Source organism: Narcine bancroftii, chromosome 10 (assembly GCF_036971445.1).
Source record: "Narcine bancroftii isolate sNarBan1 chromosome 10, sNarBan1.hap1, whole genome shotgun sequence".
NCBI classification, from domain to species: domain Eukaryota; kingdom Metazoa; phylum Chordata; class Chondrichthyes; order Torpediniformes; family Narcinidae; genus Narcine; species Narcine bancroftii.
Window position 1 is genome coordinate 93,567,568 of NC_091478.1, and position 14,076 is coordinate 93,581,643.

General features: G+C 39.0%; 1 protein-coding gene across 3 annotated transcripts in view; it reads left to right on the forward strand.

Annotated features, from left to right (window-relative positions):
- The window catches only part of ankrd11 (ankyrin repeat domain 11), a 105,286-nt gene that overhangs the window by 59,981 nt on the left and 31,229 nt on the right, over positions 1-14,076 (forward strand). For all 3 annotated transcript variants that reach the window (XM_069901880.1, XM_069901881.1, XM_069901882.1), the window contains 3 exons: positions 9,844-10,002; positions 12,426-12,626; positions 13,677-13,819. In XM_069901880.1, the coding sequence (XP_069757981.1) occupies positions 9,844-10,002; positions 12,426-12,626; positions 13,677-13,819 (503 nt within the window). The remainder of the gene's footprint in view (positions 1-9,843; positions 10,003-12,425; positions 12,627-13,676; positions 13,820-14,076) is intronic.

Below are 14,076 nucleotides of genomic sequence, written 5' to 3' on the forward strand. Positions count from 1 at the left end.
AACAGGTTTTTGCAGGCTGCATTGGGAAGCAAATCTTCAGGTAAGAAAAAGGCAATTCAAGTCAATCGTGTTATTTTTTTAAAACTGAATTCTCTTTGAGTCTTACAATATGTGGATGGAGTTTCCATTTCCAGTGAGTACTTTCGATTCATGAAAATTTGGTAGCTGACATTGTGGGCCTCATATGAGAAGATCTGATTTGTCTAAAGAGTGGAATTTAATTGTAAACTTTTAAGTGTACAATAGCTCCAACAAGGTCTCTGTGATCTATGAAGTTTGATAGTTATGTTGGTGGTACATGAAGAGATTTTAAACTGCTGGACACCTTGGGTACAGTTTGGGATATTGAACTTGGTGCAGTTGAAGTGAAGAATAAATTTTGTGCCTCAGATCTATCGATTATGTAAACTCCAACCTAATTCATTTGGGCACTTTCTTCATATGAAAAAACTATACATAAAAATATTTAAAATGTCATGGGAAGGTACTAAAGGTTTGTGAATGGAAAGCATAATGTAATGCTTTAAATTGAACTTTGAATATTGAGTTCAAAAAGATAGAAGCAATTTTTAAGTCAAAAACATGAGATATTTGAGTCCATTTTCATTCATGAGTTGGATATTTATGGCATGAAATTGACATACAGTACGTAGAGAGAACAGAATTTGGTGTTTATTAGCCAAAGATAAAGGCAGTTGATTACTCCCTCATAAATTGAGAACTGTGAAGTAAACCTATAAGATATTCTGAAAGAAAGAATTTGAGGGCAGAAAGCAAACAGAATGAGAACTGGAAAGATGTGCCTGCACCAGCAAATGAGTGTGATCTGAATAGCTAATGAGAGCAAGTTAGCTTTGATAAAATTGGCAAGCAAAAGTATCACCTGAATATAGAGAGATATAGAGTAAGATGGAAAAACAGCATGGTATAAACATTAGAGATCATTAAGTATATTTACACATGTCAAACCTGTTTGCTATGTTGGGTTAGGCTGCAATAATGTTACCAAATGATTTATTTCCAAGATGTACAAATTCTGTGATTGTTTGAACTCGTTTCTAGATGCGTGTATGGACATTACATGTATGTTGGGTTATAAGGCAACGATAAACAACCAGACAAATGCATTTAATTTATTTTAATACACAAATTTTGTAGCATGAAATGCCATTTGTATTCACTGCACTCACTTCTGAATTTAACTCATTTTTAAATTACAAATAATTTTTTTATTTGTTCTGTGTCCTTGTGAGGTGTAATATTAGTCGTATAACGTAATTTGCATTTGTCCAAGAAGTAATGCAAGAGAAAAGACTGAGTGCAGTGAAGTTGTATTTTCAAACTTGGAGAAGCAGAATTATAAACACCCTAACCCTAAAACTGGATCTGCTTCATAACTATCAGAAATATCTGGGGGGTTTGCCTTTTACTATGAAAAGACCAATTACTCCTGCTTTAGAGGAACAGTCTAAGACTGTTGCAGGTGATGGATATTAAATCTTTTGTCAAAAAAAGTTCAGGCAAACATTTTGCCTTCAATTGTGTTGAAGATGCACACGGCATGACAAGTGGTGACTATTGCATTGCCCTTGTATCTTGAGCTTTAAAGCTGCTGGGGGAAAACAAACTTTTTAGAATACTCAGGTGCTTTGTGGAATTTGTGCCACAGTTTACAGTAAAATTAACCCCACATAATTATTTTTGTTGACTGGAGATTGAATAAATAATAATCTCCTGTTTGTTGCTCTAAATATCCAATGGCTATTTAAAAAGATGCGTTTGGTGAATTTATTGAATCTTCTGCCTCCGAGGGAGGTGGAGTCCTGGTCGTTAGATTTATTTCAGGTGACAACGGAGAAAGATGTGAAGGACTGAAACTAGCACAAAAGAATTCTGGTCAACATGATCAGCCATGATCATATTTGATGGCATTGGAGGCTTGGTGGGTGGGACTTGTAGCCTGGCCTACTCCTGCTCCAATTGTCTTCTCTTGTGATTGGAGTTGTGCTTTGGTCATGCTGTATGGAAATTACAAAAAATCAGAAATAAAAGGCAATGGCCTGATAAATACGAATTTTGTGGCATTTTCTAGTCAGTGATGTTTGAATGTTGAGGGTTTTTTTCCATATAACTATGCAGAACTTTTGACTCCAAATTTAAAAAATCTATTTCATGCAACCAGCTGGCATTATATGGAAATAGTTTTTGCGGGGGAGCTGCAAAGTAATTTAAACTTGAGGGCAATTAACAGTTAATGCATCTTAAATTCAACAGAGATTAATTATTAAAATCCAATAGAACCATAGAACACTACAGCACAGAAACAGGCCCTTGGGCCCTTCTAGTCTGTGCTGAACTATTTTTCTACCTAACCTCATGTCCTGCACCCAGTCCATCAAATTCTACTTAAATCTTAAAATTGAGCCAGCATTACCACTTCAGCTGGCAACTTGTTCCACATGTTTTCCCCCTAAACATTTCTCTTTTCACCCTTAACCCATTTCTTCTGGTTTGTATCTCACCTACCCTCAGTGGAAAAAGGCTATCTACATTTACTCTGTGTATATATCCCCCTCATAATTTTAAATGCCTCTATCAAATCTCCCCTCATTCTTCTACACTCCAGGAAATAAAAGTCCTAACCTGTTTAACCTTTTCCTGTAACTCAGTTCCTGGTGTCTAGGCAACGTTCTAGTAATTTTTCTTTTGCACTCTTTCTATCTTATTGAGATCTTTCCTGCAGATAGGTGACCAAAACTGCATACAATTCTCCAAATATGGCTTCACCAATGTCTTGTACAATTTTACCAACTCCTTTACCTAATATTTTGATTTATGAAGGCTAATGTGCCAAAGATTCTCTGGATATAATAACTGACAATAAGAAATTTTGTGGAGGAAAGATAAATAAAATATTTGAGCGCTTCTGTGGAATGAAATTGAACAGATGCCAGACACGTACCACTGGTTTTCATTGTTTAAATGTGAAAAGGTTTTAACTTGTGTTATAAGGGTACTGCTCCAGTGAGTTTGCTGCATGTAAAATGTGACCTTTTGCAATAAATGATGCCATTCTGTCAACTTTTCATATTCATGAAACAAATTGACAATTTGATTTGCTTTGTACCATATTGTTGTGCAAACAATCAGATTGTCATCCATGTCAAAAAAACACTTGAATTCTGTATATACAGTAGGTGTCATGCAGTTCTCATGTTTAATATGGTATATGATCAGGTCAACCCATTTGTATGCTAAATCAATAGTGGCGTCAAGTTCATGTAACTCTTTTAATCCATTGCAGAAATTTTTCATCTTGGGGTGATTATAAAAAGATTTTCCTATCATTCCCAAAATAATGCTTCCGTTTTTTGATCTCCATCTAAGAATGTCTTTTATCCATCCATCATTCTTATTTGGATTTCCAGCATCCACTATATTTTGCTCTTGCAATTGTGATGACTTGAAGATGATCTCAATGCCATTCATCTTTAGACATTAAGAGATTTGTCTTGGTGTCAACTCTGCACCACTTCAGAGGATGCAGAATATGATTCCATGTCACTAACGGATGTGGTGACTGAGTAAATGGGAAGGATTCAGTGAGAAAAGTGCATTTACCATGGAAGAAAATGTTTATCTGTAAATTATGAGCATAAAATTGTTTCTTTTTCATATTTATTGTCAGAGTACATGCATGACATCACATACAACCCTGAGATTCCTTTTTCCTGTGGGCGTGGCCAAATTACCACTAATTGATAATGCAAAAATAATCTGTACACAGCATAAAACATGAAAAACAAAGAACTATAAACAGACAACGGATGTAAACAAACTGCAATACTGAGAGAATAAAAAGAAAATAAAGTGTACAAGTGAGAGTCCTTAAATGAATTCCTGATTGAGTTTGTTGTTGAGGAGTCTTACGGTAGAGGGGTAGCAGCTGTCCCTGAACCTGGGGGTGTGAGTCTCGTGGCATCTATTCCTCTTTCCTGATGGCAGCAGTGAGAACATGGGCTGGGTGATATGGGTCTTGGATGATAGCTTCTGCTCTCCGATGACAGCATTCCTGGTAGATATTCCCAAAAGTGGGAAGGGTTTTGTCTTTGTTGTCCTGGGCTGTGTCCACTACCTTTTGGAGGGCTTTACACTCGGGTATTGGTGTTTCCATACCGGACCATGATGCAGCCAGTCAGCACACTTTCCACCACACCTCTAGAAATTTACCAAGGTTTCTGATGTCACAACAAACTTCCGCAAACTCCTAAGAAAGTAGAGTGTTGGCGTGCTTTCTTCATGATGCCATTAGTGAGTTTGGTCCAGGAAAGATTCTCTGACGTAGAACTAAATTTGCTCACCCTCCACATTTGATTCCTCCAGTGATCACTGGATTGTATACCTCCTGAAGTCAACAATCAGCTGTTTAGTTTTGGTGACTTTCAAAAGTCTGTTCTGAATCCAGCATCCTAACATTTTTGTTTCATTTAAGTGAGAATTTTGAAACTTTTATGAGAAACCATTTGTCCACTCTTGATTGCCAAATTTGTAACATTGTGATTGTTATTTTCTAGTTTTGAGTCCAGTAAAGAAATGGCCAGAAATACTTCTTAAGATGCCATGTGCTTGGATGGTGGTTTGGGAAATATGGAAAGAGTATATAACACAATGGTGCAGCAATTAACGCGATGTTGCCTCAAAACTTTAGGGCAGTTCACAAAAGTGCTTGAGAAACTCATTAGGTCATGCAACATCCAAAGGAACTAAAAGGCAGTAAATGTTTCAGGCCTGAGCCCTTTGTTAGCAATTTTGAAAAACAGGCGGAATAAAAAGGTATGAGAGGAAGGGGAAAGAGCCTGGGCTAACTGGTAAGAAGAAATAGGTGGATATAAGTAGAGGGGTAGAAGAGAAAAAAACATGAAAAATGATGGGGGAGGGCAGAGGGCTAAGAATTATAGCTCTTATAGGGTTAGGGAAAGAGAGATTAGCAGAAATTAGACAAGGTGATGTTCCTCCAATTTGTGGATGGCCTGGATTTGACAGGAATCGAGGTCATGGACAGGCATAACAGTAGCATGTGGAATTAAAATGTTAGGCCACTTGGAGGTCTTTACTATTGCAGTGGACTGGTGCTCAACAGAATGATCTGTCTGCATCCAATCTCGCCAATGTGGAGGATTAGGCATTGGGAGCGTCGGATGCAGTAAATGAGCCCTACAGATTCACAAGTGAAGCTTTGCTTCACTCGGGAGGACTGTTTGGGGCCCCAATTATCGATGAAGGATGAGATGTATATTCAAGTATAACAATTCTTGTGGTCATGGGATAGTTACCCAAGGGATTGATTGGTAGGAAGAGTCAAAGCTTCAGGAATTGAAGCTGCTGCAGGAAGTTCCAGGTGAAGATTGTCCATGTAGAGCTTGCACAAGATGCAATGAAAGTCCCAGCCGCCTTATTCAAGCCTACCAGTCCTGAAAAATTCTCATAAATCTTTTCTGCACCCTTTCCAGCTTAAATGATATATTTCCGATAGCCAGGTGACCAAAGCTGTGCACGTGGTCTTACCAATGTCTTATAGTGACTTGATGTCTCTGCTCTGGCTCTCCAATCGCTGATTGATGAAGGCAAATGTCTCCTTCACCATTATCTTTCATGGAATTATATATCTGTATCCCCAAGTTTATTTGTTCTACTACACTCCCCATGGCCCTACTATTCACATTGGAAATCCTGCAGGCTTAACATGCAGCACCTTGTACTTGTCAGAGTTAAATTCCAGATGCAATTCCTTGGCCAACTTTCCCTTTTCATCAGGATTGTGTAATCGACCTCCAATTTTAGTGTCATCTGCTCATTACATTTGTCATGCAAGCTGTTAATATACATGACAAAGAGTATAATCGCCACTGATCCTTGCAACACACCACAGGACTCCAATCTGAGTCATAACTCTCCACTATCACACTCTCTCTTCTACCATCAAAATATTATCCAAATGGCCAGCTCACTATGGATCCCATGTAGTCTGACCTTCTGGGCGAGCATTACTTTAAATCCACTTAGTGCCTTCATCAATCTTCTTGCTCACCTCTTCAAAAAAAATATTCTTCATGACACACGATTTCCCACACATCAAGGTATGCTGACTATCCCTTATTCAGCCCTTGAGTCTTTCCTACTGCGTCTGCCCTGTTCTCAGAATCCCCTCCAATTATTTAAAACTCATTGGCCTATAGTTCCTTGTGATAATTGGTGGTTTTAACTTTCTATACATTAACTGGGATTCTCACATGGTAAAAGGGCTGAATGGGTTAGTTTGTCAAATGTATTCAGAAAAGTTTCTTTTATTCCATATATAGAGGTCCCAATGAGCAAGAGTGCAATATAGCCTCTCACCAACCATCTGTACATCGACTGAAAAAAAAATGGCTGTGTGCGTACGTTAGTGACTGTCTCAGTTCCCATTCGGTAAGCTCGCCAAAGAAGATGGCGAGCAAGAGGAAAAACCCATCCCCTGCTGATAGATCTGGCAAGAAGCTGAGGAAAATGCTCGATCTGGAATTGAAAATTACTTGATTTACGACGTCAACATGCCATACTAACATACTTGCGTCCATTTCAAGATGTGACCTGTTGGTCAGAACGGAACTCTGATGTATGTCAGGGAATAGCTGTACTGAATTCATCAAGAAGCGAGAGAGAGCAGGTGTCAGAAGTGTATATCAGGGAACACTTTGGATCTCGTGTTCATAATGCCATTAGTTTCAAGATAATTATGGAAAGGTGTGGATCTAATCCTTGGGTTGAGATTTAAAATTGGGGAAAGGCCAGTTTTAATGAAATCACAAAAGATCTGGCAAGTGTGAATTGGGATGGTTGTTTTCTGGCAAAGGTGTGTTTGCTAAGTAGGGGGGGGGTGGTCATCAAAGGTGAAAGAGCACAGAGTTTGTATGTTCCTGTCATAATAACAGGTACAAGGAACCTTGGTTTCTGAAAGATAACGTAGCCCTGGTTGGGAAGGAGGAGGAGGTACTTAGCAGGGATGAGCAGCAAGGAACAAATTAACTGCTTGAGGAGTATAAGAAATGCAAGAAAACAAAGAAAATCAGGAGAGCGGAAAGAAGGATGCTCTGGCAGACAAGGTGAGGGAAAATCCCAGGGCTTCCACAGCTATATTAAGAGCAAAAGGATAGCAACGGTCAAAATACCATTTATTTCATCATTGTCTGCTATACCTTTTCCACTCAGTTTGTTTCATGTCTGATAAACCCGTAAACACCATTTAATTGCTGTTCACATTTTAAAGAGGAAAAAAAATATGTTCTTCCTACCCAAGGGAATAACTTCACAATATCTGTAATTTGCATCTTTGACTGTTCCTTACCTGTGTACTTGTCTCCATCAACAGAGGTGACCGACGATATAATATCAACGTCATTTAATTGTAAGTCGTGTAGATTTCAGCCCTGATTCTTGAAGTACTATGTGCCGTCCGATGATGAGCAAATAGCTAGTTTATTTTGAGACCCGGTTTTTTGGACTTGTTTGCTCACTATTCCAGGTCTTATAAAAGGTTATTGAGGTGAAAACAACATGAAATTTTCTCTAAAGTGATTGTGTCACCTGACATGCTCGGTGTTTCTAATGTTTTTGGTGGTTTTTTTTTAAATTTCGTTTGCCCATCATCTGATGGCTTTTGATTTTCAGCATCTGATGTATGAAGAGGACACCATTTTGATCCTTTCACATGTTTCTGTGTGCTTTTCTTAATTGTTTTCATTGGGCTAGATTTTCCCTAGCTTCGTTTTGGAGGCCAATATTTAATATTTCAATTTGAATTTCTGTTTCCTAACCTTAACCAGTCTGTTTTTTTAATGGGCTGTAGCTGTAAAGCTGTCAGTTTTGTTAGTTCCTTGTAAAACAATTCTTGTGTGTTTTATTTGTGTTTGTACAAAAAGTATGAATAGCACAGTTAGCAAAGCAGTTGGTCCAATGGTATTACAGCACCAGTGTCCTGGGTTTGAGTTCAGCACTGCCTGTAAGGATTCTGACGTTCTCTCGATATGGGTTTCCTCCTGCTGCTCTGGTTTCCTCCCATCCTCCAAAAACATACGGTGATTGTAGGCTAATTGGTATATTTGGGAAGCATAGGCTTGTGGGCAGAAGGGCCCGTTGCTGTGACTGTATGTCTAAATTTACATTTGATTTCCTGGAATGCTATTGGATACAAGGGACTTCAGTTTCTTGCGGTGAATCTTGAGGAGATTAGATTTTTTTTTGTAACACTTCCTGTGTAACAATAATGGTATTCAAAAAAAAGTTCATGAAGTTCAGAAAAAAAGATGAAGACCTATGGAATTGGGCATAGTGTGGTGATGTGGATTGAGGATTGTTAATTGGAAAGAAAGCGAAGTGTGAGAATAAACTGAATTTTCTTGGCTCCATATCATTCATTCAGTCAGTCGAGGGGGGCCAAATGTCTTAGTTTGCTGACCAAACTAAACTTGTTATAATTGTGAGTATAGATTTGTATTTGTTAAATCTTGGTGGGGGGGGGGGGGTGGGGGAGGAATGATTTTCAATGAGACCTCTGTGTACTTGCAAGCAAGTCACTAAAGGCCAACCTGCAGGATGCAGCAAACCTTTAACATGCAGGGCGAATGCTATGTTTGCATTTTTTATGAGGGAATTTGGTTATATTGCAATGGTGTGGGGCCTCAGTGAGACAGTAACTGGAATATTGTGTGCAGTTTTGTTTTTGTCCAGGAGATGATGAGTTGCCATTAAGTGAAGATCCATTTGCCTGATTCCATGACTGATAGACTTGTTATCTGAGAGTGGAATGCAAATAGATCTATTTGAAACATCAAATATTTAAAAAAAGCATTAGCTGCTGGGAGAATCTTTTACCAGACTGAAGATTCAAAGATGAAGGGGCACAAAAATATATTGTAGACCATTTATGACTGACACAAAGAGAAATTTCTTCTCTTGGAGGGTAGAAGTCTTTTGAAATTCTTTATCTTTCTGGTCATTAATGGTGTTGAGGAATATGGGAATAATAGAATAAAATGGCACTGGGACAGAGTCAAATGATCAGATGGCAATTCTTACTCTTAATTCTCAAACTTTTATGGGAAGTAAATTGATGAGAATTTTAAATATCAATTAATTTTTCAAACTAGTTTTGAATTATATCATTTTTCTAATCTTCCAAAAATAGCAAGTAATTGGATGTACGACTTGAGTCCTTTATATTTTAATTACATTAGGATTTTGTATTTTTTTTATTGTAATATGATTTCAGGATTTGTATCATTCATTATATAGCATCCTATATTCTTTATCGATGTAGATAACAAGTTGTTGAATTTATTTTCATATCTTCATTTTTGGTTAACAATTTAATTTTTAAAACTCTTGCATTGTGGGATTCTAAGACCTTTTAAGTTCAAAGTTTTTATGAAAGTTTAAAAAAAAAACAGTGTGATTTAGTGCATTCTTGCAAAGGGCCAAAATTATTCTCTGGCCTGGAAAACAGAAATTGGTATTCGATAAAATCCTGATGTCATACATTTGGTGATTCTGAAATAAATGGGTGAATGTGTGACTATTCAGTGAGGATTGGTTGTGTTATTCTATGTTAGATTTTTTAAATTCCCCCACCTTGCAATGCTTGAATACCCCAGACACAGATGGAGAACATTGTTATGAATACTGGACACTGCCTACTGTCAGAAGATGCGTAGGGAGATGAAGGTGGATGGAAAGTACGCTTTGCCTGATACATTAAATAGCTTTTTCCACCTGTAAAGAAATATTCTTTGTCAATTTTGCTTGCAGAGAAGCAAGGTCCAGAACGGAAACGAGTGAAGAAAGAGGTTACAGCCAGAAGGTCTGGATTGTTTGGAACAGGAATAAGAGCAAGTTGTCCGCTCTCAGAAAGGCAACAAGTTGCTTTGCTAATGCAAATGACGGCAGAAGAATCGGCAAATAGCCCAGGTCAGTTGTAAGGGTGATTATCAGGGTGGAGGGAGTACGCTTGTGATGGAAGTGGAATAAGAAAAATTCTCTAAGCAGCTGTTTCACGTGTCAGTATTTTCTCCATATCTTTCATCTGAGATCCACCCAAGCCTCCAAATATTTTCACTCCTTTTCACCATTTCTCTAATGACCCTCTGCTCTGCTGCCTTGACTTCCCCAATCTGTTCTATCACTCCTTCATCCTCTTAATGCATTCTTACTACAGTTCCTGTTTTCTATCTTATAATTTACATACAATTCGTGACCTTTTTTAGTGTGCATTTTAGGATGGAATTCATAAAATTGATCAGAAATCATACCACAATTGTGGGTACGTTGTTATTTGGCTCATCCATGCTCAAACGACAATTTATTAGGCTGTGAAATACTGACATTATTTCAAAAATCACTTAAAGATCAGACAGCAAATTGTTGAAGGAACTCACCAAGTCAGAGAGCATCCATAGGAGGAAATGGTCAGTCGGTGTTTCAGATTCTGAACTCTTTATCAGGACAAAGATAAAGTTACATACAAAAAGTTGGAAAGAAACAGGGGGAGGATCCCAGGGCGTGATAGAGTATAGGAAAGATGGCATGATGAGAAGAACAGGATAACACCAAAGAAAGTTCAGTGTCCCCCTGATGAATGGGCCCCCTGCGTAGCTGAGGTGAAGAGAACTCTATCCAAGGTGAACCCACACAAGGTGGCGAGACCAGACAATGTACCTGGTCAAGTAATGAAGGACTATGCACACCAATTGTCAGAGGTCTTCATGGCATCTTCAACACCTTACTGCAATCGTCCATTATTCCTTCAGGGTTCATGACAGCCACCATCATCCCGGTACCTAAGAGGGCAACAATAACAGGCCTCAGTGACTACCGCCCTATGGCACTGACCTCTATTGAGTGCCTGGTGATGGAATGCATCAAAGCACACCTCCCAGAGATCCAATTTGCCTTTAGAAAAATAGACTTACACAAATAATGCTATAGCCTTGTCACTTCATTCCGTCCTGGCCCACCTGGAGAATGACGCCTGGCTGCTGTTCATTGACTTCAGCTCGGCGTTTAATATGATCATTCTCCAGAGGCTGGTGTAACACCCCTCTCTGTAACTGGATCCTGGACTTCCTATCAGAATGACCATAATCTGTCTGGCTTAGTGGCAGAATATGGAGCACCGTCACACTGAGTGCTGGCGCACCTCAGGGCTGTGTGCTCAGCCCACTCCTGTTCCCACTATTGACCCACGACTGCATCACCAGATCCAGCTCCAATGCTGTCGCCAAGTTTTCAGATGACACAACAGGAGTTTGTCTCATCAGCAACAACAATGAATTGTACTACAGAGATGGAAAATCTCATGAAATGGTGCGAAAGTAACAACTTGAGTCTCAAAGTGGACAAGATGAAGGAGATGATCATGGACTTCAAGAGGACCAGGAACGCCCACCCTACATTACACATCAACAATTGTAATAGAGAGAGTGGAGAGCACCAAGTTGCTTGGAGTTCACTTAACTAGTCACTATGTGGACACTCAACATTTCACTTGTCAGGAAGGTGCAACAGCGACTGCACTTCCTGAGAAGACTGAAGTGGGCAAGGTTACTGGCCACCAATTTGCCAACCTTCTATAGAAGCTCTATCAAGAGCACCTTGGCCGGTGGTACGGTTGCTGCAGAGAAATGGATCAGAGGTTAATCCACAGGGCCATAAGAGTGGCGGAGAAGATTACTAGGGTCTCTTCTCACTCCCCCCACCATCTACCGGCATCGTTGTCTGAAGAGGGCAGACAAAATCATTGAGGACCTCTTCCACCCTGCACATAGCATCTTTCAGTTGCTCCCCATCAGGGAAGAGATACAGGAGTATCAGAGCCAGCCCCACCAGGCTGAGGAACAGCTTCTTCCCATGAACAGTGAGATTGCTGAATGATCAAAGGAACTGCTCATACTCACCATCCGTGACTCTCATTTGTATGAAACAATATTTATTTACATAGATAAAATATTTGTCTGTATATGTTTTTTCTGGTTGTGTGTCTGTACTGAGGACCAGAGAACACTTGTTTCATCGGGTTGTATTTGTACAATCAGATGACAATAAACTTGACGTGAGGCGAGTGTTACATCTATTCACAAATGGCGAGATCTGAACATTAGAATTGTGACAAAAATGTTTGGAGGTAAGTATGATTGTGACAGTGTAAACTGGAAAGAAATCTTGGTTGTTTCAGATTATAACCCAGAAAACAGAATGTCATGCCTTATCCAAACTGTTGCTATGCTGTCATGGTAACAACTGCACATTATTCCACAAGAGGACCTCTGACTTTAGTGTTTGCACTTTTGCGTCTGAATATTTGCATCTCCGTATTATTTGCCATATTTAAACAGATCGTACCCCAAAGCACCCCTCGCAGTCAATTTTTGGACAAAAGAGAACACCCAGTTCTGCCTCCAAAACCAAAGACAAAGTAAATAAGAGGAATGAGCGCGGAGAGACACGACTTCACCGAGCTGCCATTCGAGGAGATGCACGTCGCATAAAAGAACTCATAAGCGAAGGAGCAGATGTAAATGTGAAAGACTTTGCAGGTGATATAACTATTGAACGGGCAATGCTTCATTTATAAAATGCAGTACAAGAGAAATGTAGGCGATGCAGAAATGTACTTGCATGTTAACCATTCCTATATAAGCAGCAGGAGTAAATTCTGGTAGGTAAAAATAAAGTGCTATTGTATGTGATCCTTCTCTTTATATTCCTATTTCTGCTTAAATTTCAGTTACTTAAATGCTTAATGTTCTGTGGCAAATCCATATCCAGTATGCCACCATCAAGTAAGCATTCTGTTTTTACAAATGGACAACTAGGTCAGCATTGTTGCTCGTTCCCTTAACTTGTCATCAGTGACTGAATGTGCAAAGTGTGTAATTACATTAAACACAGTGGGTGATAAATGGAAAAGAAGTATTTAATTTAGATCGTGAAATTGCAAATACTTTAACTTGGGCCACAAATTTAACTAGGGGTTCCTTTTTATTGTTTATTTTTGAATGAAGTAATCCTATCCACAAGAAGTTCAACTCGATTCATAACCACCAGTTTATAACCACTATACCTTCCCTTCATGCAGCTCTCACCCCAACAAAAGCCGTCCTGTTAAAGTTCTTCAGAATTCCATATATCTCTGTTTTCAACCACTTTTTAAGACCTGAATCCTCCAATATAATGTCACTAGATAGGTGATGGAAAGCAATGTTGAATTAAAAAAATAATGAAGACTGTGACCAATGAAAGTAGAAAATGACAATCAAAATGAGTTTAAAAATAACAAACACAAAATTATTAACTCAAAGATATTCTAATCTATTTTTGCACATTTATTGAGATTGGCCAATTTGTTTCAGGAAACTGAGAAATCTAAATAGCTATTAATTTTCCCTTGCAACTGCTGCAACCATGCCTGCCTGTCCCGCATCGGACTTGTCAGTCACCAACGAACCTGCAGCAGACGTGGACATACCCCTCCGTAAATCTTCGTCCGCGAAGCCAAGCCAAAGAAAAAAGAAAGATTAAAATAAAGTATTCTGAGGCACTAATCCAACAGGTAATGTTGATTCCTTGTGTTGATTTATTTTCAGGGTGGACTGCTCTGCATGAAGCTTGTAATCGGGGTTACTATGATATTGCTAAACAACTCCTTGCAGCAGGTGCGGAGGTTAATACAAAAGGCTTGGATGATGATGCACCTCTCCATGATGCAGCTAACAATGGTCACCGCAAGGTCTGTTTAGGTTCATAGTTATTGCACTGAAGATTTTGTTATTTCATTATGAATAAGCCGATTATTGGAAGCATATCCGTTCAAACTACATTTTTAAACAATATTTGCATCTCTGCATCTTGGAAGAAAATTTGACTGCTGATTGCCCCAATGTAATTCTGGAGAATCCCAGCAAAATTTAGAGTACAGCAGTGGTGTGAACTGATAGACTTGGGTGCCTGCCTATCAGTAGTTGTGCCTGGTTTGGTTCTGCCTTT